Source organism: Sciurus vulgaris (assembly GCF_902686455.1).
Source record: "Sciurus vulgaris genome assembly, chromosome: 14".
NCBI lineage: Eukaryota > Metazoa > Chordata > Mammalia > Rodentia > Sciuridae > Sciurus > Sciurus vulgaris.
In genome coordinates, this window is record NC_136475.1 from 97,451,976 (window position 1) to 97,477,233 (window position 25,258).

Genomic DNA, 25,258 nt, shown 5'->3' on the forward strand with positions numbered 1-25,258 from the left:
GATGGGGAACCTCGACCTGTCTGACTTGCCTGGCTCATGTCTAGTGGGAGCCTGTGCCACTCCATCTGCATGTCCCATGCACATGTGGCCTAGAAGGGGCTGGTTCTGTGACCCTCGGGTGATTCCCAGACTCGGGGCAGAGAAGCACCATCTCTTAACCCCAAAGCCAGACTGAAGGAAAACCTCACGGTCAAGGCCTTTGGGCCTTTCTTTTAGAAACAAGGGGTCTTGCCATTTACCAGAGCCAGGGCTCAGTGATCCTCCTGCCCCGGCCTCCCAAGTAGCTGGGATGACTGGGATGACGGGTGCACTGGCTTGTTTTTTCTCTTTTTAAAGAGATTTTTGAGCCACACTGGTGTCCAACAGTCCTTTTGTCAGCCTGCCTCTCCCATTTTAACGCGTGATCCCTGTTTCAATAAGCATGCTGGACTACACGCCTGGTAGTGCTGTATCTGGTCACGTTACTGTGGAAACGAATGGAAACACTGCTCTGTGCAACAGACGTCTAAATCAGTCTTCAACATGTTAAAGTATATTAGGAAAACTAGAGAGTTAAAGGAAGTTCTTCAGTGAAGTGCCGAAATTTTCAGGTACTTTTAAATTTCTCAGTGTGAATATCAGGGCCCAGGTCCCCTCAGGTGCCAAGTGCAGGCTGCTCAGCGCCTGGGCAGCGCCGCCCTCCCGCCAGCCTGGGTACTGAGCGCTCCGCACCTTCTCTGTGGAGTCTGCACCTGAGCTCCTGAGCCTCCCCTCCCTGAAGGCAGCCACAGCCTCGTCCTCTCCCGTACTGCGCAAAACACTGCGTAGGGGAGGGCCCTCAGCCTGTGGGGCAGAGCAGTTGGGTGAAGCCACCGCATGTGGACAGTGACGTACTCCGCCCTCCCGAGGACAGCTGCTATTCCTTCTCCCAGCTTTCCTGTGGGGTGCTTAGGATGAATGGAGAGGGCGGCTTCCAGGGACACGCCCGGGGCCCATGGTGGACCTGCTCCTGCCCTGGACGCTGTCCTGACGGCACACAGGCAACACCACAGCACTGCGGGGCTGGGGGTCAGCAGATGGCGCAGGGTCTGGCCTGACCGTGGTCCTGGCTCAAGGAGACGCGCTCCCGGGCTCCAGCGAGAGCTTTTATTGAGTCTGGCAGAGTGGCGGCAGCACATCTGCCAGGGCTCGCAGGGCACAAGGTCAGTGGCCTGAGGGGGACTAGGCCAGCTTGAGGCACTGCGTGTTGAAGCTGTCCCCTTCCTTGCCTGCAACGGCCTCTAGCAGGCTCTGCTTCTTCTGCATGCTCCGCGAGGACTCCAGCTCATACATGGTGGTCAGGTTGAAGAGCACACTCTCATGCAGGTAGTGCTTGGGGTCCTGCTGGACCATGGCCTCCAGCTGCCGCAGCGAATCCTTGAGTTTGCCCAGGTAGAGCAGACACACGGCAGCGTTGTTGTTGGCCTGCAGGAGCACAGACATGCAGAGGCACGCAGACCCCGCTGTCTGCTCCCACCCGTACCTCAGGCCTGTGTGGGGGGCAGAGCTGCTCAGGCAGAGCCCAGACCCCGTCTCACACCTCCCAGGGCCTTCTGTAGCTGCCTCGTGCTGGCAGGCTGCACAGAGCTGAGGGCCTGGGTCTGCTGGAATGCACAGTTCTAACGTCTCTGATATGCTGAGGGTCCCCAGCGTCCTAGATCTATTCTTGGGCATCTTACCACTGCATTTGTGGGTTCTATCCTCAAAATCTCTGTGAAGAATCTGTGGGCTTCTGCAAAGTCATTCTGGCCGAGGTGAAGGAAGGCTCTGTAACACAAGCACAGGGAAGCAGGCCCCAGTAGACGGACCTCAGATGCCCACCAGGGGATAGGCGCACTGCCCTTCAGGCTGAGGAACATACTGCGCATGCTGGCTAGCAAAGCTCCCCAGGTGTGGCTGAACACAGAAACCTGCTGTGAAAATGGACACCTGCTCTGTGTCCACTCTGACTTCCCATGTGCTTTTTACTGGGTGCAGGTTCATCCTGATGAATATACACACTCAAAGCCACAATGTTTCACTCATGAAAACGGCTCTTAGGGACCAGGACAGGTCCCCATGGTGGGTGTGTCAGGGACAGTGAACACTTATGCACATTTGTGTGGAAACAGGGCCACACAAACAGTGCTTTGAAAAAAGCACTTAGTTTTTATGGCTGCAATTCTAGAAGACACCAGTGCGCCTCCAGCCCAAGGCTCTCTGGGATTCAGCTCCGAATGGCGAAGATAGAAGGGTGTGTTCCCTGGAGGGGAGAGAGGTTCTTAAGGGAGCTGAGAAAACACGTGTCTGGTGTAAAATGATATTTACCTGTTCATTAAAACCATTATTTTACCCTGTAGTCCATCCAGTTTCTGTGTCACTTTCTCAACGTCTTGAAAATACTTTTCAGCTGTTTTTATGTCTCCAATCTGCTTTGACAAAATCATCTTGTTAGTTGAAAAATTAAGAGATATTGAAGCTACACCCACATACATAGTTCCTAGCACCCTGTCAGAAATGAGGCCATGCAGGTGCCAGCAGGGCCTTGGCAGCCATCTAGTGACCATTACCTTTTGTAAAAAAGAGACATTTAAGACAATGTCTGCTTCACATCAGAAGTTAAAATGCATGCTTGATTTAAAAGTCTTCAATTTAGTAACTTGTGTTATCTAAAATGAATCCTGGAATAGTATTAAGTAAAAATAAAATGACTAATAAAATAACAATAAGACACTTTTAACTTTTGGTGTGGTAAGGCAGGCCCAGTGCTGTTGGCCTCTGTGGGCAGAATGATGGTATGCACCATGATGTGCTTAACCACATGGTACAAAATTCTACTACAAAAAAGTACCAACCAGAACATATGCACAAACCTCTTATCACACGTGGAAGCCACGCTTCCTTCGGGTGGGCACTGGCAGGAGGGGAGCGGGTGGAGCCGACATCCTGACACCCCCTCCCACCTCTGTGGTGCCCAGGCAGCACCTGCTGGGTTCTGGCCTAAAAGTAGGAGGGGAGGCTTCTCCACGAGGAGCAGAGCCTCCCGAGGAGGGAGGCACACAGCAGGAGGCAGGTGGACCAGGAACAGCAGTGCCTGCGGCCACACTCTGCTCTTGGAGACCAGGAAACCAGCTGGCACAGCTTGTCCAGGGCCCTCGGCTCCAGCCCTGTGTGTCCTGAAGTGCCTGCACTAGCTGAAACCCTGCTCCACAGCACGGCACTTAGTGCTGACCTGAAGTCACTGTAGACAGCGGTCAAGATGGACTGGGCCCTTGCACGTCTGGCCCTGCACCTGGTACCTATGAAATGGCTCATCTGACTTGCCACCACCGCGGGCACACTGCCCAGCTTCATTTTCTGGATGACAAAATCAAGGCTGGGCAAGGCAAGGCAAGCCTCTCAGGGACTCAGCTCTGGGTCTTCCTAACTCTACCCTGCACACACCCTCTGCTCCAGAAGGCCTCAGAGACCTCAGGGCATTGTTTGCCACCCACTGACTTTCCTGGGTATTAGAAAGTAAGTGTACACCTTCACCATTATGAAAATGTAATGAGGATTTAAATTCTACCGATTTTTAAGAAATTGGTAGGGCTTAAAAATATAAAAAATAAAACCATATAAAAATAAAACCATATAAAAGCTAAAAAATTAAACCATATAAAAGAGTACTACAGAACATCTTGAAAATAAAGTTATTAAAGAAACCAGTAAATGGATAAGCTAGTCAAGAAAAAGAAAGTGTGAACATACCCAAAGAATTAGAAATTTAACAGGAGAAGCAGGGTGAGGTGGTGCACACCTGTACTCCCAGATAACAGGGCAGCTCAGGTAGAAGGATTACAAATTTGAGGTCAGCCTGGACAACTTAGCAAGACCTGGTCTCTAAAGAAAAAGGACTGGGAGTGTTGCTCAGTAGCAGGGTGTGTGCATATCCTGTGAGGCCCTGGTCTAGTCCCGGCCCCCAGACCAGGAAATCTAACAGGAGAAACAGCCGCAGGTAGGAAGGAACTTGACACAGCCACGAAGAGGCCTGTCCTTTACGTACTGTGGGCAATTCCTGTGCAAGAAGGAAACTTCCCCAGATGGGTCTGTTCCCAAAATGGATCCTGTTCCTCACACTGATCCAGAAAGAGAGGAGCCCCTCCCCCACTGCATCCCTCCTGTCACTTGGCCTGCTCCCGGAGTGCCCTGCGGTGTGGCCCTAGCCCAGTGGAGTCCTCGGCTCTCAAATCTGGAGGCTGCTCCACGACCTCCTCCTGGCCTTGTGCCTGGGGCAGCAGAGCTGTCTTCATGCAGCTGTGCTGACGTTCGGGTCAAAGTTGTGTGTCCCCTTGGCTTCTGAACTTCCATGCTGGCACAAAAGGTACTTCCCTGGCATAAATGGCGATCCACCATTTATAGAGAGATCTGAGGGGCAGCACCTGAGTCAGAATGAAGTGACCCTCAGAAGGGTGGACAGGGCAGTACGGCCGGCAGGTCTGTCTGCCCTTCCTGCAGACAGAGGCTCCCTAGGTCCACACGCCCCTATCCCGGGGCACCACGGTCCTGGCAGTGGGGTCCTCTCGTCTGCCCACCTGCCTTAGGTGTGGGAGGCACAGGTGCTCTCAGGCTGCTGTGGGGAGGCCCACAGGCTGGGTGCTGCCTGCTGTGTGACCGAGTGGCTGACGGTGGGGATGGCAGCACGCCCATGAGTTGGGCCTGGGTGGAAAGGGTGGTTCAGGCCTAGAGGGAGCCCTTCATGGTGCTGTATGTAGAGTCCAGGTCTCCGTCTGTCCTCTGAGTGGACAGTGGATGCGCTAGGTGGCCCTCTGCTCAGAACCAGACTGTGCTGAGCACTTCTTGGAGAGGAGGAGGAAAGCTCCTCGGAAGTAAAACACCTAAAGATCTGGAAGAGCTCTGTCACCAGGAGGCCTAGGAGGAGCCTTTGGGGGCCCAGTGTGTGCTGATGTGTCTTCCTCTCTGGTCCAGTGATTGTGGGAGTGAGAAATAGGTGAGCCTATTTTTGTTTCACATAATAGTTTAGAAAAACCTTTAAAATAAATTTGAGCTGGGCCAGTAGTGCACACCTATAATCCCAGCTACTTGGGAGGCTATGGCAGGAGGATCTCAAGTTCAAGGCCAGCCTAGGCAACTCAATGAGAGCTCATCTCAAAATAAATAAAAAGGGCTGGATGTGGTGGTACATGCCTGTATCCCAGTGGCTTGGGAGGCTGAGACATGAGGATTGTGAGTTCAAAGCCAGCCTCAGCAACTTGTGAGATCCTAAGCAACTCAGAGAGATCCTGTTTCTAAGTAAAATATAAAAAAGAGCTGGGGTTGTGGCTCAGTGGTTAAATGCTCTTGGATTCAACGCCTAGTATGCATATGTTTGTATAAATCAATAAAATAAAATAAAAAGGGCTGGGGATGTGGCTCAGTGATATTACTTAGCATGTACGAAGCCCCAAGTTCAATCCTCAGTACAAAAACAAAAAACCAAACAAACAGAAGTGGGAACTCAATGCAAAATGTGAAGCACACAGAGAAGGTGCCGTGGTTTCTGTCTCCCGCCCGCGTGGCATCGTCTGGAAGCCCAAGGCCCGGTGCAACCCGCCCAGCACCATCCTGCCTCCTGGGCTTTCCCGCAGCCTGGCACCTCTGTTCTAGAGTCCCATCTCTCTTCCCCTCCCAGACAGGCAGGGTGCTGGTGCTCCAGCGCGCTCGCCTCTCTGCCGAGAGTGGCATCACTCCTGCTGGTCCTCCGTGCCTGGGCTGCGCGCTCTTCCCAGGCTCATAGGACAGGGAGCGCTGCTCACCTGCTCTGGCCCGAGGTAAGACCACCTGCGCATCTGGGCCCTGCTGTTAACACCTGCTGCGGTGGCATACTGCTGGAGCCTGCCTGCTGCAGGTCCCACTGTGCCCCAAGGGCAGCAAGGGCAGTAGGCTGGCAAACGTTGAGGTCATCCCATGCTGCAGGCCATGGTGACAGGGCCCAGGACCCCAGCCTTGAGTGGCCCCTTCAGGTGCCCCCTCTTGGCAGATGCCCATGCCAGCATCTCTTTGGAACAAGCTCTCAGAGAACTCTGAATCTGCTGTCCCCACTGAGCGGCTTTGTCTGCAGCGCCGTCATTACGTGAGAAATACAAAGTACGGTGGTCCATCCTCAGAATGTACATTCAGCCTTAATTGGGATGCAAGATCCAATCACAGCCATTTAACTACACCCTTTCCTTTGTGCACCCCAATTTAAAAATTAGCTAATCACATAGATTGTGACCCTGAGCTCCTCCTACCAGGGCAAGGGGGAGCGCTACATTAGGGACAAAAGCTGGGGACTGCCTCCCAGGTGCGCCTGCTGGCCAGGTTTAGAAGCACGTCCTTCTGCAGAAGTAAAGTTGCCTTGCCTGCCCACGTCCGAGCAGGCATCTATTCCCTGGGGCACCTGAGTCTTCGTGACAGTCAGCAGGCTGATCCAGAGGAGGCACACTCTCCGGGAGCAGTCTAGAAGCTAAGCTGCACTGGCCAGCCCCCGGTACACCTTCTGCCCGCGGGCCTTGCCCCTTGTCTGCTGTGCCCAGGATGCCCTCGCTCTCCTCCTGGAACACTGCGCCTACCTTCCCCTGGCACTATTTGAGCCAGCCACCCTGTGCCTGTGGATAGCACGAGAGGTGGCAAAGGATGCCATTCCCTTCTACTTGCACACATTGGGCACCCGGCAACTCAACTTGTGGAAACACATGCCACTCCAGACATGGCACTCCAGGTCCTGAGGCCTGAGGGTGCACGACCTTGGTGTTCAGACATGGCCCACAATGACAGCGGGGATCCTGCTGAGCTCAGCAAAACCTTGCTTTCTTACTATTTACTTCCTTCTAATGCACTGGTAACACGTGCACCAAGTGCCTGCAGTGTACGCAATGCTTCTTGCCTTTGGCATTGTCTGCAACTCATCATGGAAGGGCTGCAACAAAGCTGTTCCAGAGACTGAACAACCTCACAGAAATGTACTGATGCAGGGTTGGAACAAAGTAGCCATGCACTGTGGGACGGAGGTGGGCCTGTGAGGTGCTCTTAAGAATCTGCCAAGGCTGAGGCTGCCTGTGAGCTCTGAGTCCTGACTACAGCTGTAAGCATGAGCAGACCCTGCCTGGTTCCCATGTGAGTCAACGGGAATCCTTGCCATCCAAACAGAGCAGACTCAGCCCTAGCTAGATTTAACTCTGGACTCTCAATTGGCACCAGCCCTCCCACCCATGCTGTCCTATGTCCTCATCTAACTACCCCATGCTGTCCTATGTCCTCCTCCAGCCCTCCCACCCATGCTGGCCTATGTCCTCATCTAACCACCCCATGCTGTCCTATGTCCTCCTCCAGCTCTCCCACCCCATGCTGTCCTATGTCCTCATCCAGCCCTCCCACCCCATGCTGTCCTGTCCTCCTCCAGCTCCCACCCCATGCTGTCCTATGTCCTCATCTAACCACCCCATGCTGTCCTATGTCCTTATCCAGCCCCTCAACCCCATGCTGTCCTATGTCCTCATCTAACCACCCCACGCTGTCCTATGTCCTCATCTAACCACCCCATGCTGTCCTATGTCCTCATCTAACCACCCCGTGCTGTCCTATGTCCTCATCTAACCACTCCATGCTGTCCTATGTCCTCATCTAACCACCCCGCGCTGTCCTATGTCCTCATCTAACCACCCCGCGCTGTCCTATGTCCTCATCCAGCTCCCCAACCCCATACTGCCCTGTGCCCTCACCACTTCTTGCTCTTGCACTCTGAGCTGCTGGGCACGTTTTCTGATCTGTTCCAAGATGAAATCTGGCCTGAACCTGTGACACCAGTAGGCTGGCTCTGGCTGAGGTGGAAGGTTTCTTTTGGCTCATTCAGTGCTGTCCTACTGGCCACAGGATTGTTTCTAATGTTTTCCATTTGGTTCTGTGTTGAAATTCCTGCCCACTCGCTCTGAGCACCCGTCCTTCCCGGTGTCCAAGGCTGTGGCTTCACAGTCAAACCAGAGCTGCTGCAGAGTCCCCAGGCCACGCACGTCTGAGCTAATCCTGCACCATTCCCCGTACTGACAGTGTCGTGGAGAACGGCCCTGCTCTGGCCAGCTGCCTGGCTTGCTCTGGAGCCACTGGGAGCATGGATACCTGCAGCAGGATGCGGCCGATGCCACTCAGCAGCTGTGGCTCCTGCTCTGGGTAGTACCTGATGACCGCACGGTACGCATCCACAGCCAGCACATAGTCCTGTGGAGAGACCCAAAAGCACGGCTTGAGCTACAGAAACCACCCTGGGCTGCACGCTAGGAGGGGCACAGCTGTCCATGGACACACGTGTGGAACTGGGGCTCTGAGCTGAGGCAGTCTTATGTCCTGTCACCCAGGGGCACAGGGTCAGCGTCCCTCTCCTACCTTCCAGGCAGCAGCTCAGAGGTCACCTGACTTGGTCTCTGACTTTCTTTCCCACAAGAGTAGACCAGCGACTCTGCTGAATCCATTCCCCGGAACACAATCCACATTTTCCGTGCTAGAAATTGAGGCAAAATCCCTACAAATAAACAACCCTCAAGGCAGCTTTGCAAGGAGAGCTAGCCTGACGTCCACGTTGCTCTTCCCAGCAGGACATCTGAATGCTACCTGCTCTCCGTCGCACCCAGGGTGCTCCTGCTGTTGCCATGGCTGCACAGGGGCATTGGGAGAGAGGCCTTGCAACCACTGCTGGGCATCTGAACCCTGCACGGGGCCTCAACCTTCAGGCCTCTCCAGCCTCTTGTGTCTTGAGAGCCAGGCCCCCTCTCCCCTGGCCGCGGCCCCTCTGCAAGGCAGGGCCTGGCTCCACTGCCCAGCATCCATGTGCCCCTACCGCCACCCAGTGGAGGGAGATATCTCCTCTAGGTGGAGCTGGTCCTGGGAGGGGTCTGTCACTCTCGTGGGACACAGAGGCCTGTGCCTCAGGGCTGCCAGCAGACACCCAGCATCCTCTGAGTGATGTGCTGGTGTAACGGGGCACCTGCCATAGAGCCGTGTGGCAGCCCTGAGCTGAACTCCCTCCCCGTCAGCAACCGCACACGGTCAGCAGGATGGCGTCCACGCACGGAGCTCTTCTCCTAGCTTACTCCCTGAAAACCCCAGGAGGTACTTTTATTTTATATTCCTCTACATCTTCCATTCCCTACAGACGGGGACTGGAGTCACTCGCTTGCTAACTGGGACATTGTAAAGAAAGACAGCCGACGAGCCGAGTTCCAGTTTGGCAGGAAGACAACGAAGCCTCTCAGAGCCTCGTACCTCCAAGCGCAGCTCATTAGAACTGAGCTACTCCCGGCCAGACGCTCACAAGGAGCCGGCAGCAGGGCCTCACTTTCCTCTCCCACGTCACTTTCAATGTTGAGACAGGGTCTCACTAGGTGGTCCAGGCTGGTCTTAAACTTGGCATCCTCCTGTCTTGGCCTCTTGGGGTGCTGGGGCTACAGGGCTAAGGGCCTCTCACCACCGGTTGCTGCCCGTGGCTGCACAGACCTGCTTCCAGGTGTGAGTGTGAGACCCCACAGAGGTGGCTTCGTGAGCAGCTGAGCCACGGCTGAGGAGGGACATGCTGTGCAGATCGAGCCTGCCGTCCCGGGTCTGGGCACTGCTTTGTAAAGTCCAGGTGGCAGACAGGAGGCTCCAGAAGCCCGTCTGTTGCTCCCCGCGGCTGTGGCCCAAGCACCTGTGCTGCTGGGAAGTGTCTGTTCCGATCCGACACACCCCTTACTTCTGGTTTCAAGTGAACAAGAGGCAGACTGAGGTTCATAGGAGCTCGACTGTCCCTGGGCTGTGCCTGAGGCAGGTGCCCTAATCAACCTGTGCTTCACCTGTGTTCTGCCAGAATGGCCTCCGAGAGCACAGGACCAGAAGTGCCCGGGCAGGGAGCTCTGCAGGACGACTTTCTGGCTGGGTCTGTGTTTCTGATGGCCTGACATGGTGACTGGCTCTCGGAGCCGGCAGTCTGTGCTGGGAAAGCACACCGCACAGGGGCCCGTGAGAACACTGTCCTAGGAGGGCTCCTCTGGGCAGTGTCCATGGGCTCAGACCATCGGGGAAATGGTCCGGAGCAGAGGAGAGGACAGGGCACTCTGCAGCAGCTGAGAGCCATGTCCTCAAGGTCAGTGACAGTGATGAAGGGCACCAGATGGGTGCCGTCCTTCAGGTGTAGACAGGACCTCTGCCCGGAGTGGCTATGGCCAGGGCAGATGAAGTTTGGCAGGTCTCAAGTGGGCTAGAAGAGGGCTGGGCACTTGCTGGACAGCTTCCCTCAGCCCTCTCTTCTCCATCAGACTGCTCATCCTCAAGGTGGCGGGAACAGGGCCCCTGTGAGCGACCCTGGATGACAGGACCTCCTCAGAGACCTCGCCTGTCCGGATCACACAGATCTGCTTAGAAAGGAGCACGGATGCTACACCCAGGGACAAACTGCCTCTTGCCAGTCTCCATAGTGACTGGCTGTGAAACCAGACTTCTGGCCACTCTGCAGCTGGAATACTTGGGTGTCATGGGTGACCAAGGAGGAAGGCTGTACATTCACGCCCTTTCCACAGGTAAGAAGTCAGGACAGGAGTGCGGGGGAACGTGCAGGGACGTGGACGTGGGCAGGCACTCCAAGAGGCTGGGCAGTGAGCTGGTGCCCCTGCATGGCCTGCCAGCACAGGTGCCAGTGCACACCTGTAATCCCAGCTACTTGGGGGGAGGCTGAGGCAGGAAGATGGCATGCTCCTGGCCAGCCTGGGTAACTCGGCAAGACCCTGTCTCAACATAAAGTAAATGGGACTGGGGATGTAGGTCGGCGGGTGAGCGCTTCCTTGTATGTGCCAGGCCTGGGTTCCATCCCCAGCACCACACACACAGGCTTAAGGAGAAGGGACATCTATAGACTGAGTACTGTGGGGTTTCCCTGGCTTTGTCACATGGGCCTGTTATATGTGCCCTTACAGCACAGTATACAGACGTTATGGCTTGGACGTGAGGTGTCCCCAAAAAGCTCACATGTGAGACGATGCCAGAAGGTTCAGAGGAGAAATGATCGGGGTTGTGAGAGTTGTAACCTAACCAGTGAATTAATCCCAGATGGGATTAACTGAGTGGTGACTGGAGGCAGTGGGGTGTGGCTCTGGGGTATGGAGTCTCTCTGCTTCTCACGATGCCAGTTGCTTCCCTCCGTCACACTCTCCTGCCATGATGTTTAGTCTCACCTCCAGCCCCGAGGAATGGAGTCACCCTTCTGGGGACCAAGACCTCTGAAACTGCGAGCCCTCAAATAAACCTTTCCTCCTTTACAGTTGTGCTGGTTGGGTCATTTAGTTGCATCAGTGAAAAAGCTGACTAAGCAGATATCTGGGGTGGGAACATACAGATTCTTATCATTAAAAAGTTAAATTAATATTTACTTCACCATTATAGAAGTGTTATTTAAAATAATTAAATGGCTGATTGAATAGCTCATTGTTAGTCCACACAGATTTAAGGAGCACCAGACCCCGACTGCTGCAATGCCGAGTGTGCTCACTAGGTGGCAACAGATTGCACATGCTGGATGGGCCTTAACAGCAGCACTTATTCCTTTTCAAAATCATGAAGAGTAAGCTCAACTTTCAAATTGAATCATGTTATCTTAAAAACACTTTTGAAAAGCCATGATATGGTCTGTATTGAGTCCCAACAACATGGGTAGAGGCCTTACATTTGGTGTGCTGTCCTGGCTCCTCAGCACAAGGAAAGCGCTTTTTGTTCCACCACCCTGTGAATGCATCTTGAAACTGCAAGGCAGAGCGCACAGTGGAACAGGTGGCCTCCTTCCCTGAGTTGTGTCAGCCCACGGTCAGTGAAGCCTGGGTGTGTGAACTTGTGACTGGTTCCTCCTCCGTACAACCCTGCTCTGCAACCCAGAAATCGGGGGCCTTCAGGGAAGCTGGGCCTGGAAGGGTTGCTCAGGCTCTGGAGGGCAGAGGGGGTAGGAGCCAGGGCACAGCATCCAGTTACTGCCAAAGCCCTGGGTGATAAGAAAGCAACCCACTCTGGCCAGGGTGACCCCTGGGAGGTGCAAGGCCAGCGCAGAGGTGGGCAGGCCCTGCTGGCAGGGCCAGAGGAGAAGAAGAGAAGGAAGATGACAGACAGAGGTGGGGACTAGGAACAAAGTGGCCTATAGGCAGCTGCCTTTTTGGAAATATCTCAGATGAGCCAAGAAAACACTCATTCTGAGAAAAAAACAACTCCTTAAAAAACATTTTCCTTTGTACTGAAAGGTGAGAGAGAGCATGTGAAGTCAGAGCTGGAGGGAACCCAGCCAGCCATCCCCCTGTGCTGTGAGGAGGCTAAGGCTGCCGGACAGAGGACACGTCCAGGTCATGCACAGAGGCAAGCCGATGTTCTGCCCTCTGCAACAGCACACACAGAGGCAGGGACGCTGGACGATGCTGGGGCCGCACACCTTCCTATCCCGACAGGAGCTGCTTGTGGTTTCGAATCTACACCCACACCCAGCCTGTGGACGCAGGGCTGTCCAGGGCTCTGAGGGCTCTGTGTATAATGGGGGGTTGAAGAGGGGGCCAGGGGTGCAGATCAGCCGAGGAGCCACCCTGGGTACGTGGGAGGAGCTCTGACCTGTCTCAGAACAGCCCAGAAGATGCCAGTGGGCGGCTCTGGGGCGGTTGCCACTCCCAGACTCCAGGGTGTCAGCCTCTGCAGCAGGACGGCCTGTGCCCAGGCTGCCCCCAACACAGATGCTGGAGAGAGCTACGGCACAAGGGGGCCCTGTGCAGTGGGACAGACTGGGAGGAAGGAATGCAGGCTCTACTTGCTCCCTGGTTTTTACCTGGCTCCTCAGGGGTGGAAAGTTCTGGGGTGAAGTCCTCAGAATTGGGTCAGATGTCACAATCATCAATTGTAACATGGAGCGGAGATGGGAAGGAACCCACCAGAGCAGGGAAAACAAAGGAACCCGCCTGGGATGGAGTTGAGAGGACAGGAGGGGGGATGGCCCATGCATGCATAATTAGATTTGTCACATACATTTTGCCTTCTGTAGGAATGACAGCCCCGGGGTGTCCCTGAGCCCCACGGATCCACTGGGGCTTGGTGGACTCTGCTCTGGGGCACCACCTGCATTCTCTCCACAGAGTGCCCACTGCTCTCTTGCCCTCTTCCAGTGACACCCTCTTCCGGAACCTACGGTGCTCTGCAGTTGGGCCACCCACGTACCTTCATTAGGAGCAGACAGTTTGCCATGGAGTACAGCACCCGGCCCAGACGCGACCTCCACAGCTGAATGGAGGCTGCAAAAGAAGAGCAGCTGTCAAAACGCAGGCATGTCACAGGCTCCTGCCAGCCATCAGCGGCTGGGTCTTCTGAATTCTGATTGAAAAGCCCCTCTTGCTCACACTGCGGGGCCAGCTGGAATGTTGGTCCTGCTGCGAGCCACACTGGAGGCCAGAAGCACAGCATTTGCATCTAAAGGCCTCAGCGGGCTCCTGAAGATGCAGGCGGCACAAAGGCTGCGGCTTAGCTCCGCTCAGACTAAGGAGCACCCACCTGAGCGCTCCAGGAAAGGCACACATCTGCCTGCGGCTGTGCCCTGCTGGGAAGGGGCCTCGGGAAGGTGGCCACGAGGCTCCTGCCCGCCCCCTGCTGGCCCCGGGGTGTCAGGAAAGCAGGTTCTTCCCAGCCCTGCACCTGCTGGCTCTGCGTTAGTTCCAATGACTTCCCAGGCTTGGCTCCTTCACCTTTTAAATGGGAACAACGATCCCTGGCCCATTTTCTTCACAGGGCGTGAGGGTGCGCCATGCGAACGTACAGGAGTGCCACCTGGAGGGCACCTGCACTGCAGGCAGGACGAGGCCAGCTCCACAGGCCTGGCGCGGGGCACGGCAGGCACCGCCCCACCCTGCAGGGCCTTGCCCTGGTCTCTCCCACATGTCCGCTGCTTGTTGCCACCCTTCCACTGGATCCGAGCCTTCAGGGGCCCCTGAGGTTTTCATGGTCTCTGTGGCTTCAGGGAAAGGTCCCACAGCAGCTGCTGGGACAAGGGGAGGGCTGGCCTCTGGCTCTGTTTACATGCTGGGCCGGGCCTGCCGCCGGGAGGAAAGCTGCCTATGCTCATGCCTCTTCTTCCCTGTAGTGGGCTCCGGTCTAAATCTGCACCTATCTCTGCAGCACAGCGCAGGGCTCGGCTTGCCAAGAGGGAGGCGTGAGGGTGCGCGGGAGTGCCCACCACGGAGGGAGGAGAGAGAGACCGGGGCCGCGCCTGCGTGGCTGCTCTGCTGGGAGCAGAGGCCCCTCACCTTGGCGGCTCTCGGGCGTGACGCTGCTCGGGCCCCCGTCTTCGGCAAGCCCTTGCTCCAGGTTGGCCAAGATCTGTAGTCATTTAAACAAGGAAAGAAAACCATAAAAATGAGTTTGCACCTATTCTTGCCACAGTATATTCTCAGCAGAGCAAATTTCTCTGGATGAAAATGCATCTGAGGACCATCCACATGCACATTTCAAAGGCCGGGATGACGGTCACTCAGAGGTGTCGGTGAAGGGAAGGGCCCTGCTCCCCCAGAAGGTTTCCACCTTGGGCTTCTGGCACTTGTGACCCACTCTGAGACGTCGTGCACAGGGACACGTGGCCTTCCTGTTGAAGAAGAGCCTCGAGTACGTGACACAGCAGGGTGGCCACTGGCTTCAGTGGAAGCATCTGTCTCGCTCTTCCAGGTACCAGGAGGGGCTGTGGCCTTTTTAATGTGCCAAATACATTCTGTGCAGCTGTCATTTCATGTAGCTCTCACTGTTTGGTTAGTAACTCTTGGCTGCTTCTTCCATGTTCTGTTTTATCCTGAAAGAAAAGCCGCTGTGGCCACTGTCATTCAGGTACTAATCTCATTGTCTTGAGGGGCAGGATGAGGAGGAAGTCCCGGGAGTAGAGAATGTCTCCTAGAGAGAACAAAGGCCTCCAGCCGTTCACCATGGGACGCCTCTCCCTCATCAGGACGCCTAGCCGGCTCCACTCCAGTGTGGACCAGGATGCCGTGCTGTCCACTTGTCCCCTTGCCTGTACAGAGGACAGCAGTGGCCGTGAACCTCTGCCCGTGGCATGCCTGGGGTCCGGTGCTGAATGGCCTCCCAGTTGTCTGTCTTCAGATGTGGTCACAGACCACATGCCTGCAGGGCAGGGAGTCTCAGTGCTGCCACGCAGTTGCGATCCCTGGACTGGAGGAGAGGAAGCCCAGGAAGGAAGAGAGGGACAGGGGACGGCGGCAGACAGGAAGAGAGCCCAGTGGAACCCTGACCGTGCCGACGGCCAGCCCCACTAGGGTCAACAACCTGGGCCATGGGCACAGGGGAGGAGGCCTTGTGTGGAGCGCAAAAGCAAAGGTCGAGAGCAGTGCCCTGAGGCAGGTGTGCTTGGCAGAGGACCAGCAGCAGGTCCCACTGGCCCGGCGACACAGCTCACCTCTGCGCTCCGCTGAGGGGAGCCCTGTGCCTGTGCGGCCGTGGCTAGCTGCGTTCCTGCCGGCTGCGGGGATGAGGGGCACCTGAGGGGCAGAGGCCCTGCAGAAGGCTCCCACATCGCAGAGGACAGGCAGCTCCATTAGCGGCAGAAGCAGAGCAGGAGAGCCCCGGCCACCTGCTCGTCCTCCTGCCGGGGAGTCAGCCGGGGAAGGCACAGCTCAACAGGAGCGACAGCTCCCTCTGCCAGGAGCCCACACACTGGGCAGGGGGCATGTGGCAAGGCTCTGCAGGGCCTGCCCAGGCCTGGGCTGCTGAAGCCCGTGAGCACCCGGGGAGGCTCAGCCACGAGAGTGGGCACGTCTGGTCCTCAGCACTGCTTCCCCTTTCAGGGTGCTACTGAATGAGATCTGTCAGCAGGTTCCCTCCAGATCAGAAGTACACCCCAAGTGACCAACAGAAACCTGGTCCCAGCCAGCAGCTCGCACAGCTGCCAGAGCCAGCCCCCTGCACTGCTGAGCGACAGCGCGCACCAGCAGAGGCCAGTCTGCACACAAGAGCCACCAGAGCCAGACCTCTGCACTGCTGAGCAACAGTGCGTACCAGCAGAGGCCAGTCTGCGCACAAGAGCCACCAGAGCCAGCCCTCTGCACTGCTGAGCGAGGCCAGTCTGCACACAGGAGCCACCAGAGCCAGCCCCCTGCACTGCTGAGCGACAGCACACACCAGCAGAGGCCAGTCTGCACAGGAGAGTGAGAGCCAGCCTGTGGGGCAGCGGGCTGAGCCACGGCACCTGGAAGGCATACGGAAGGCATACTCGCAGATCATCTCTTCTGGTTACAGTGTGGTTCTCTTCAGCACATGGAGTGTTGGTTCTCCAGGATGCACCACATGTCAGTGTGCAAAACAAGCCTCAGCAGATCACAGAGAATCAAAATGTGTCCTTTCTGGCTACTAAACCAAAAACTAACAAAAGCAACTTAAGAACTATACAAAGTCATGGAGACTCAGCACTTAACAACATGCTACCGACCGATGTCACTGAAAAAATAAACCTAAAGGGACATTTAAAAATTTCTTGAAGCAAATGAAAATGGAAAGAATGAACCTAAACTTAGGGCCAACAGCAAAAGTAATATGAAGAAGGAAGACTGCAGCAAAACTCCTGCACCCCAAAGAGAGAGACTTAAAAAATCCAACAGCGCATCTTGAGGACCTAGAAAAGGAAGAGAACCAAAACCAAAATCAGTATTAGGAAAGAAGTGACAAAGATCAGAGCGCAAGTAACCAAACAGACAGAAAGACGCAAAGAGCATGGATTTAAGAGCTGCTTTTAATAAGACAAACAAAACTGACAAATCGTTAGCTAGACTGAGAAGAAAAGATCCAGATAAATAAAGATGAGGGGGCATTACAACTGATATCACAGAGATATAAAGGATCAGAAGAGACTGTCATGAGCAACCACAGGCCAACAGACTGAGAAACCTAGAAGAAATGGACAGACCTCTGACACATACAACCTACCAAAACAGAACCAAATTCAGGGCCAGTATCATACTGAATGGGCAGGAGCTGAGAACATCTCCACGTTCTGGAAGAAGACAAAAGTGTGCACTTGCAATGCTTTTATTCAAATAGTACTGGAAGTTTAGCCAGAGCAATAAGGCAAGAAAAGAAATAGAAGGCAGACAAATAGGAAGCCAAATTAATCATGGATTATATATGAATAAACATATTAAAAATCTAAAGGCTCATCAAAATACAATTAAAACTAATTCAACGATTCAGTGATGTTGCAGAATACAAAATCAACATGCAAAAGTCAGCAACTTTTTTTTTTTGGAACTAGGGATTAAACTTAGGGTGCTTAACCACTGAGCCACATCCCCAGCATTTATTTAGAGACAGGATCTCACTGATTTGTTTAGTACCTTGCTTTTGCTGAAGCTGGCTTTGAACTCACAATCCTCCTGCCTCAGCCTCCCAAGCCACTGGGATTACAGGCATGCGCCATCAAACCTGGTTTCAGCAGCATTTTAAAACACCAATAACAAAACTGCTAAGAAAGCAAACATAAAAACAACCCTTTCACAATAGCCACAAAAAACATCTACCACAGCACCACTTAAGACAGTAAAGAAGAAAGAAATCAGCAGAGGAGAGGAAGGTAACAGGGTGGAGAAGGGAGGGTCAGTAGAAGCACTGGGGCGAAAATGGAGCAAAGGACATTCCAAGCACGTGTGAGCATGTCGGGATGAACCTGCTGCTGTGAATAATGGCAGCACACCAAAGATCATGAAAAACAGCTCAAAATGGGCCAGAGATCTCCATGGAAATACTTCAAGACCTTGGCACGGGCAAAGTTTTCTGGGTTAGACCCCCAAAGCATAGGAAACAAAAGCAAAAATACACAAGTGGGATTACAGCAAACTAAAAAGCTTCTGAACAGCCAAGGAGTCAGTCAAAAGCATGAGGACAACTCAGGTAATGGGAGAAAATATTAACCAGCAAGCGTTATCCAGATACACATGGAACTCACAGAACTCAAGGGCAACACAGAAATTCAATTAAAAATGGCCAAATGATCTGAATAGATACTTTTTAAAAGAAGAAATACAAATGGTCAACACATCTAAGAAAAAATGCTCAATATCATTAGCCACATTAGATGAAAGGTGTGCCACTGAGCACAGCAAAATAAAACTTGTTTTAAAAGGACACAGCAAGCTGCTTGGCTTGAAGCCAGAGCTTTGGAGCGGTCTGTCCCATCGCAGCTGATAACCTGTGCTCCAGGCAGCTTTTTATTCGGGGCGTGCCGAGGTCAGAGCTCTTGCTCAATTTGGAGCTTCCCAGGTGGTTCCTCACTGGAATTCTGGAGCCATGCGCTGCATTCCTGGGAAGCAGCTGCGGGGGCAGTGGGTGGGGGGCACAGAGCACAGCTGGCTGTCTGAGAGGAGGGGCATGGGGCTGCAGCTCAGCGCCCAGTGCTGGGCACACCTGGGCTAGTCTGGGGGGAGGCTGCACTCCAGCAGTGCAGACAGCCATGACCATCCACTGGGGGTGGCGGGGACACCTCGGAGGGAATGAAGACCTGGATGTTTTGCCCAAGGAGAAAGTCGAATGCCTTGAATGAATACCCAGCTCTCTGACCTGTTCACAACAGTACTTAAAAGGCAATCTGTAACCATCCAGATTTAAAGGACCCAGCTCCTTGTTCTGAGTCCATGTGTCTCTGGGGAGGTGGAGGCCCATGTGTCCTAACTGGGTCAGACACGTTGGTCTGGAGCCACAGCCTCAGAGGCTGAGAGGAAGGGCCCTTCACACCTGTCCCTTGGGGTGGCCGTCGTGCATTGTGGGGTGAGGTGGGACAGGACTCATGATGATAGATCAGTGCAGACTGCTGGGGGGTGGGCACTAATTCAGGAGCCTGAGGATTCACTGGCCCTCTGCAGTCCAGACAAAGGGTCGGTTGGGTCTGCCTTGGGTCTCGGGAAGTCCGGGGATCTCCCTCTCACCACCCCAGGGACATCTCAGTAAAGAGGCTTTCCAAGGGACGCCTTGGAGCTGCTCCAGGGCACCCAAGGATCATTAAGTACTTGGCCCTGTGCCAGCACCTTGCTGAGTCACTGACCCCTCTCAACGCCCCGCGATGTCATGAGTGATACTACTCAGGACCGACAAAGAGGCTGGGCCAACCCAGGCTGACAGCTGGTCGCACAGGGCCGGGTCTGGACGTTCTCACCCTGTTTGCCTGGCTCCAGGATACCCTCACACCCGCTGTCTGTGGGTCAGCATCCTCTGGAGCCTTCACACCTTGACCACACACACAGATGGAAAGAAGGCACAGCGCTGAGAGGACGGTAAAGAATGCAGGACAGAAGGCCTTTTTGTTATGTCGAGGGCCTGCTTCTCTCTGGGCTGTCACATGCCTTGAGCTCACTGTGTGCACCAGATTTTGTGCCAGGTGTAGGCGCCAGGTGGCACTGCTGGCCGTCCCCTGGCTTCTGATTTTCTGGAGTGTGAATCTCCACGGTGAGCAGTCAGGACATAAATCCTGTGAGTCCTGATAACGAGGGCTCCTCCGTTCCTTCAGGATGAGAGCAGCTTCTGCAGGTGCACTGCAGGCTCAGCGGGCCAGTCAGGCGCGGGAGCCTCCAAGGCCACGGCCCTCGTGCCAGCTCTGCTGCCCTCCACGTGCCCATCGTCCCCTCTTCTCTTAAGCCACAATCATTTGCTCTCTGCGAGAGCAGCAAAAAAATGGAGCAAGGGAGCCATCCGGGTCAGGCGCAGTGCTGGCAGCAGCGGGTGTCCTCCGTATGCGGATGGCCGGCCTGCCTGAGCAGCTGGCCAGTGACAGGCAGTGACGGCTGTTCTCACTTCCATTTCTAACTTTGTGTACAAATAAAACAGCAGAACTGAATATGTCCATGTGTCAGAAATCCTCTTAGAAAAGACTTTAAGCCTCCCAGAGGCCCAACTCTCACTCCTGCCTTATCTGCAACCACCAGCAGAGAAGCAGAGCACACTGGCGTGGCTGAACAGGCTTCTTCTCCAGAAGGTGTGAGAATACCTCATCCTCCGCCTCCTCCAGGTGTGCTGAGGCTTGGAGGAGGGGCTCCTTTCCCCTGGTGCCCTCAGCAAGCTCCTGTGGGCTGGTGGGGGTTGCAACAGGCGGGCAGGATGGAGCTGCCCTGAAGCCCATGCTGGGCACATCCACACTGGCAGAGAATGAAGCACAAACTAACTGGACACCATTATTGGTGGGTTCTGTATCTGTTTATGCAGAGGCTCTTAGGAATATGTTCACTTGGCTCTTTCCCAACTGTCTGTAAAGTTCTCGAGACCCAGAGGTGGAGACAGCCTGGAGAACCAGTGAGACACACGGAGAGCAGAGATGGAGGCATCTGCTCTTCTGACAGTGACGGTCACTAGCCTCTAAGTCGTGGTGCCATGGCACACTCATAGTAAATGATGGCATATTTCCCTCTTCAGTGGTGCAATTCCATTGAGCCACACATTTACTGATTCACCAGCGGCTCCAAGACAGTAGGTGAAACACTTGACTCCTTTGTAAAGCGCAGACAGGTGTCCTGATCAAACTGGGCCCACACAGGAGCTCTTGACATCACCCTGGTCGAGACTTGTAGATGAACACACGGATTCTAATCATCGCTTGGTGAGTCTTCCAGATGAGGAAAAGCTCAGCTGCCTCTGAGCACATGATGGGTTTATGGATGCCGAGAATTCTGTAGTTGGTTGTTTCTGCTCTGCCTTGGTTACTAGGAAGTGGACAACAAATTTACTTTGAACACACCTTTTACTTTACCAACTGTATTAGTGGCTAAATTTTACTTTTCTTTGGCCCCTCGTCCTCATTTTCTTCAACAGGAAAGGCCTTATAAATGAATTTATGCAAGGCATAAGTCTTGAAAATAAGAGAATGAATTCACCTTTGATCACGTCACCCACTCCTCTCAGCTGGTGCTTCCCTTCTGATGCTGCTGTCTGCGTCACTGATCAGATGCCATCACTGACCATGGGCTGGCTGTGAGAACTCACACAGTCCTGCCAATGAGAACTTCCCTGCGAGATGGCGCTGGTGTGCAGTGACACGTGGACACCACGTCACGGAGCCTGGCCCCAGAGCCAGGGATGACCTGCTCCAGGTGCAGGTGTTCAGCACTCTTCACAGGCTCTTCCAAGTGGACGCGGCCCACACAGCACAGCAGAGGCTACCTCTGCGGGGGTGGCAGACGCTGGCGTAGGGAGAGAAGAAACCCTTCAGGGCTTCCTCATTTCCTGCCGAACACACGGCAGTAATGACAGTACCTGACTGGAGCGTGGGCCTGAGAGCCAGACCGCTCGGCTCAAATCATGTGAGCTGGGCAAGCCAGGTGACCTCCTGAGCCTCAGCGTCCTCCTTTATCAAATGGGACATACAGCACCTGCTTCGCTGGTTGCTTCAGGATTGTTGAGTTACTATGTGGCAGACGCTCAGGAAAGGTGTGGACTCACCCCAAGCCTGATGTACCTGCCTGTCCAGCAGAGTGAGGACAGGTGGTCACAACAGTCTGGAGGACCCCCTCTGACTGTGTCAGTTGCTCTGCAGCCGGAGGCAAGGGCCGCTGCTGGTCCTTAGCCAGTGGGGCCTAGGAGGACCGTGAGCAGGTGGGAAGTCAGAGGACCAGAGAGCTGGCTTGCAGACCTGACTTGTCTACTGTCAGACCACCCATGCCTCAGTCTTCTCTCTCAAATAGTAAGATATTTTCCTGCAACAATCTGACATGGAGGTGAATGAAAAGACTAGTTTAGAAAGTTAATGATCTAGAATTTCTCAGTATCAAGATATGCAGTTCCTAGTTCTGAAAATAAATACATTTTAGCTGTTTTAAGATTCAAGAAAAGTGCTACCATGAAAAAAGTAGCAAGCAATTCCACCAGCTGACCAAAGCACAGGAAAGCAGCACAGCTCTGTTAATCTTTTAAGGTACAGCATGAAATTGTGGGAGCAGACATGAGCTGGTGGGTGGGGGCCCTGAATCCTGCACGTCCCAGCAGAAGGCCCCTCTCGCACAGACTGGGTGGGGCGCATCCCTTCGGGTGCTGACAGCCCCTGGAATCCCACGGCTGCCACCAGAGGCTGGGAGCTGGAAGGAGGTGTGGCATGTGCCCTCACGCGCATGCTTCTGCCTGAGCAGCTGCCTGTGGCTGCGGTTTCAGGCTGCCCCCTCACAGGGCTGCCCCGTGCCCAGCTGAGCTTGAGTCCCACATTTCCTCCCGACGTTTCTTAGTGTGAGTCTAATCTGTTGAAGTGACGGCCGCAGCTGACTTTGCACAGATGCCATCATGGCCAGGGGTCCCTCGCTCACACTCACAGCTCCTGGGCCTTGGCGTCAGTGCTGTGAGAGGGCTGTGGTCACCAGGGCGTTGTTTTAGTGCAGCTACCGTGTTCTGCCTGGCACGGCGCAGGCGCTTGTGACAGGTGTGGGCATGAGTGGTCTGGCACATGGAGGCCTGTCGGGGCACCAGGCAGGCGCTCCCGGCTGCTTCCACTAAACTAAGGTTTCTGCCTTCATTCACCAAGTGCACTGAGGAAGGGGAACTCAGCACCCGGCTTCACCTGGCAGGAGCACTGAGGAAGGGGAACTCAGCACCCAGCTTCACCTGGCAGGAGCACTGAGGAAGGGGAACTCAGCACCCAGCTTCACCTGGCAGGAGCACTGAGGAAGGGGAACTCAGCACCCAGCTTCACCTAGCAGGAGTTCTGAGGAAGCAGAAGCTCAGCACTCAGCTTTACCTAGCAGGAGTACCAAGGAAGGGGAACTCAGCACTCAGGTACTTCCGACAACCATCCTCCATCCTTCAAAGTCACCTGGCCACACTAATGATGCCCTGGCTCTGAGGAAGGAAGTGGGACTGGTGTCCACGGGAGGGACCGCAGAATGGCGTGGCGCGGGTGTGCAGGAGGGCTGAGGACAGCACGGTTACCTTGCTGCAGACGGTCTTGACCCGGTGCAGTCTGTCCAGGGACTCCTGTGGGTTGCCCAGGTACTGCTGCAGCTCTGCGTGCAGGATGCGCATGGAAAAGGGCACCATGGAGCCTAGGGTGAAATCGAATCGGTCAGTCTGCCTGCTGTGGCTGGTGTGCTTCCGGGAGCGGCCTCTCGAAGGAGGCACCCAGCAGCCCAGCAGCAGTGAGGACCCGACCCCTTACTCCTTGAGCACAGCTGCAGGTGTGTGCTGGTTTTCTCTGAAGAGCTGAATCTGTGTCTCCAGACAACTGCCACTGTCCCACGCAGAGGCCCACTCCTCCAGGGAGGGACAGCGCAACACCAGCTGTGCTACCGTTTCTGTAGCAAGCAAGCTCAAATAAGGGCGGCTCAGGGCTGGGTGAGCACCTGTTCTCCCAGCCCCTTGGGAGGCTGAGCAGAACTGCCAGTACGAGGCCAGGCTGGACATCTTAGTGGAATTTATCTCAAAATGTTCTTTTTCCATGTTTATTGTTTCTTTTTAGCTACACGTAACATTAGGCTTGATTCTGACATAATTAGAGAACTGTGGGATGCAATTTGCTCTGATTGGGTCCCCAGTGCTCCGCTCCCACCACTCTCCTGCACTTCCTCCGGTTTGCCTCAGTGTCTTGGGGATGGACACGAGGTGCGATCTGCTGGTGTGTCCACACATGTACACAGGGGAGCTAGGCCAGAGCCACTCCTGTTCTTTCCTCTCCTTCCCCCTCCCTTCCCCTTGGTACCCTTCATCTAGTTCATCACTCTTTCTTCTATTTTCATGGAATCTTCCCCTTTCCCTTTCTCTCTTTCTCCTACCCTCCCTTTACTTTAGACTAGCTTCCGCATATCAGAGAGAACATTCGACCTGTGACTTTCTGTGTTTAGCTTATGTCACTTAGCACCATCGTCTCCAGGTTCAACCATTTATCAGCAAATGCCATAATCTCATTCTTCTTTATGGCTGAGTAATATTCCCTTGTGGATATGGTGAGTACTCCGTTCATCCTGACTGGTCCCACAGCTTGGCTGTTGTGAACTGTGCTGCTATGAACACCCATGTGGCTGCGTTCCTTATAGCATGCTGATTTCAGAACGTCTGGCTGTATACTAAGGAGTGGGGAACATATGGTGGTTCTACTCCTAGTTTTTTTTTGAGAAATCTCCACATTTCTTCCCAGAGTGGTTGCCTGGAGATGCAGTTCAGTGGCACAGCACCTGTCTAGCATGTGTGAGGCCCTGGGTTCGACTCCCAGTACAACACACACATACACACAGACTGCTTAGGCTGGGCTCCCCAGCAGGTGCTGAAAGCAGGGTCTGGAAAGTCATCAGCTGGGAGGCTACAGAGTGAGGTGGAACCCACGCCTGGGTCCTGATGGGGGTCCCCCAGATTCTGGTTTACACTCTGGAGCCTCAGCCCTGCCTCCATGCTGTCCCAGCACGGGAAAGCTCCACTCCCAGCTGTCCTGGCGTGGAGGTGTGCCGTGCGGGAGGGAAGGTGCAGGAGAGATTTTGCCCACATCCAGACACTCCCAAGTCCCTCAGGGATGGCCATCTTTCTGTCAACTGCATAGCTTCTAACATGATCTGGGGCTTGGACTGTAGTCTGCACTATGTACATGCGAACCAGCACAATAATCAAATGGCCCAGCTGATTACAAACGAGATAAGCGTGGGATGCCAGCAGGGAGCAACTGGCAAGGATTTGGTAACTGGGCTTTTCAAAACAGGCCCAAGCCATGAACTGGAACAGAGCTGGAACAGAGCTTGGAAGCTGGTCAGAAAACAAGCTGTGTGTCTTTTGCAAGCCACCAAGGCTCTCTGTACCTCAGTCTTCCACCTCGCACTCATTCATAACTGAATGTGTGCCTTGAACCACACAGAGATGGGCTTCACGCCTGCGCTGGTCTTTATCTTGAAATCTTATGATGCTTGATGGTTCTTAACAAGAAAGGTCCAAAAAGACAGAAAAATATAAGGAATGCTACAGGAGGTAGATGCTGAGGTTACAGGCCTGGAGACAAGAATGATAATAATTACTGAATCTAAAATGATTGAACTTTCTTTTCTGGTGACACTAACCGATTTCTCTATCTGAAGAGGATGGACGATCAAGTTCAGATCTTCAGCGTCCTAAAGAGACATGGAGAGTCATGGCAGGCCATGCTCTGCCACTCCTATGTGCCAGGCAGACAGGAGGCAATAACCATGCCACGTGGTGGCTGGGATTCACCTCTACAGAAAGAATCCCGCAGGAACCCCAAGCTCTGAGACAGGCACAGGAGCAACCCTGAGGG

At 54.3% G+C, this 25,258-nt stretch overlaps 1 protein-coding gene across 1 annotated transcript in view; it reads right to left on the bottom strand.

Annotated features, from left to right (window-relative positions):
* Window positions 1-438: 438 nt before the first annotated feature.
* The window catches only part of TRAPPC12 (trafficking protein particle complex subunit 12), a 64,828-nt gene continuing 40,008 nt past the window's right edge, over window positions 439-25,258 (bottom strand). The window contains exons 6-12 of the mRNA XM_079110621.1: window positions 22,939-23,051; window positions 14,298-14,370; window positions 13,219-13,292; window positions 8,134-8,232; window positions 2,326-2,426; window positions 1,698-1,785; window positions 439-1,443 (exon numbers count right to left, since the gene is read on the bottom strand). Coding sequence (XP_078966747.1) covers window positions 1,201-1,443; window positions 1,698-1,785; window positions 2,326-2,426; window positions 8,134-8,232; window positions 13,219-13,292; window positions 14,298-14,370; window positions 22,939-23,051 — 791 coding nt within the window. The 3' untranslated portion in view covers window positions 439-1,200. The remainder of the gene's footprint in view (window positions 1,444-1,697; window positions 1,786-2,325; window positions 2,427-8,133; window positions 8,233-13,218; window positions 13,293-14,297; window positions 14,371-22,938; window positions 23,052-25,258) is intronic.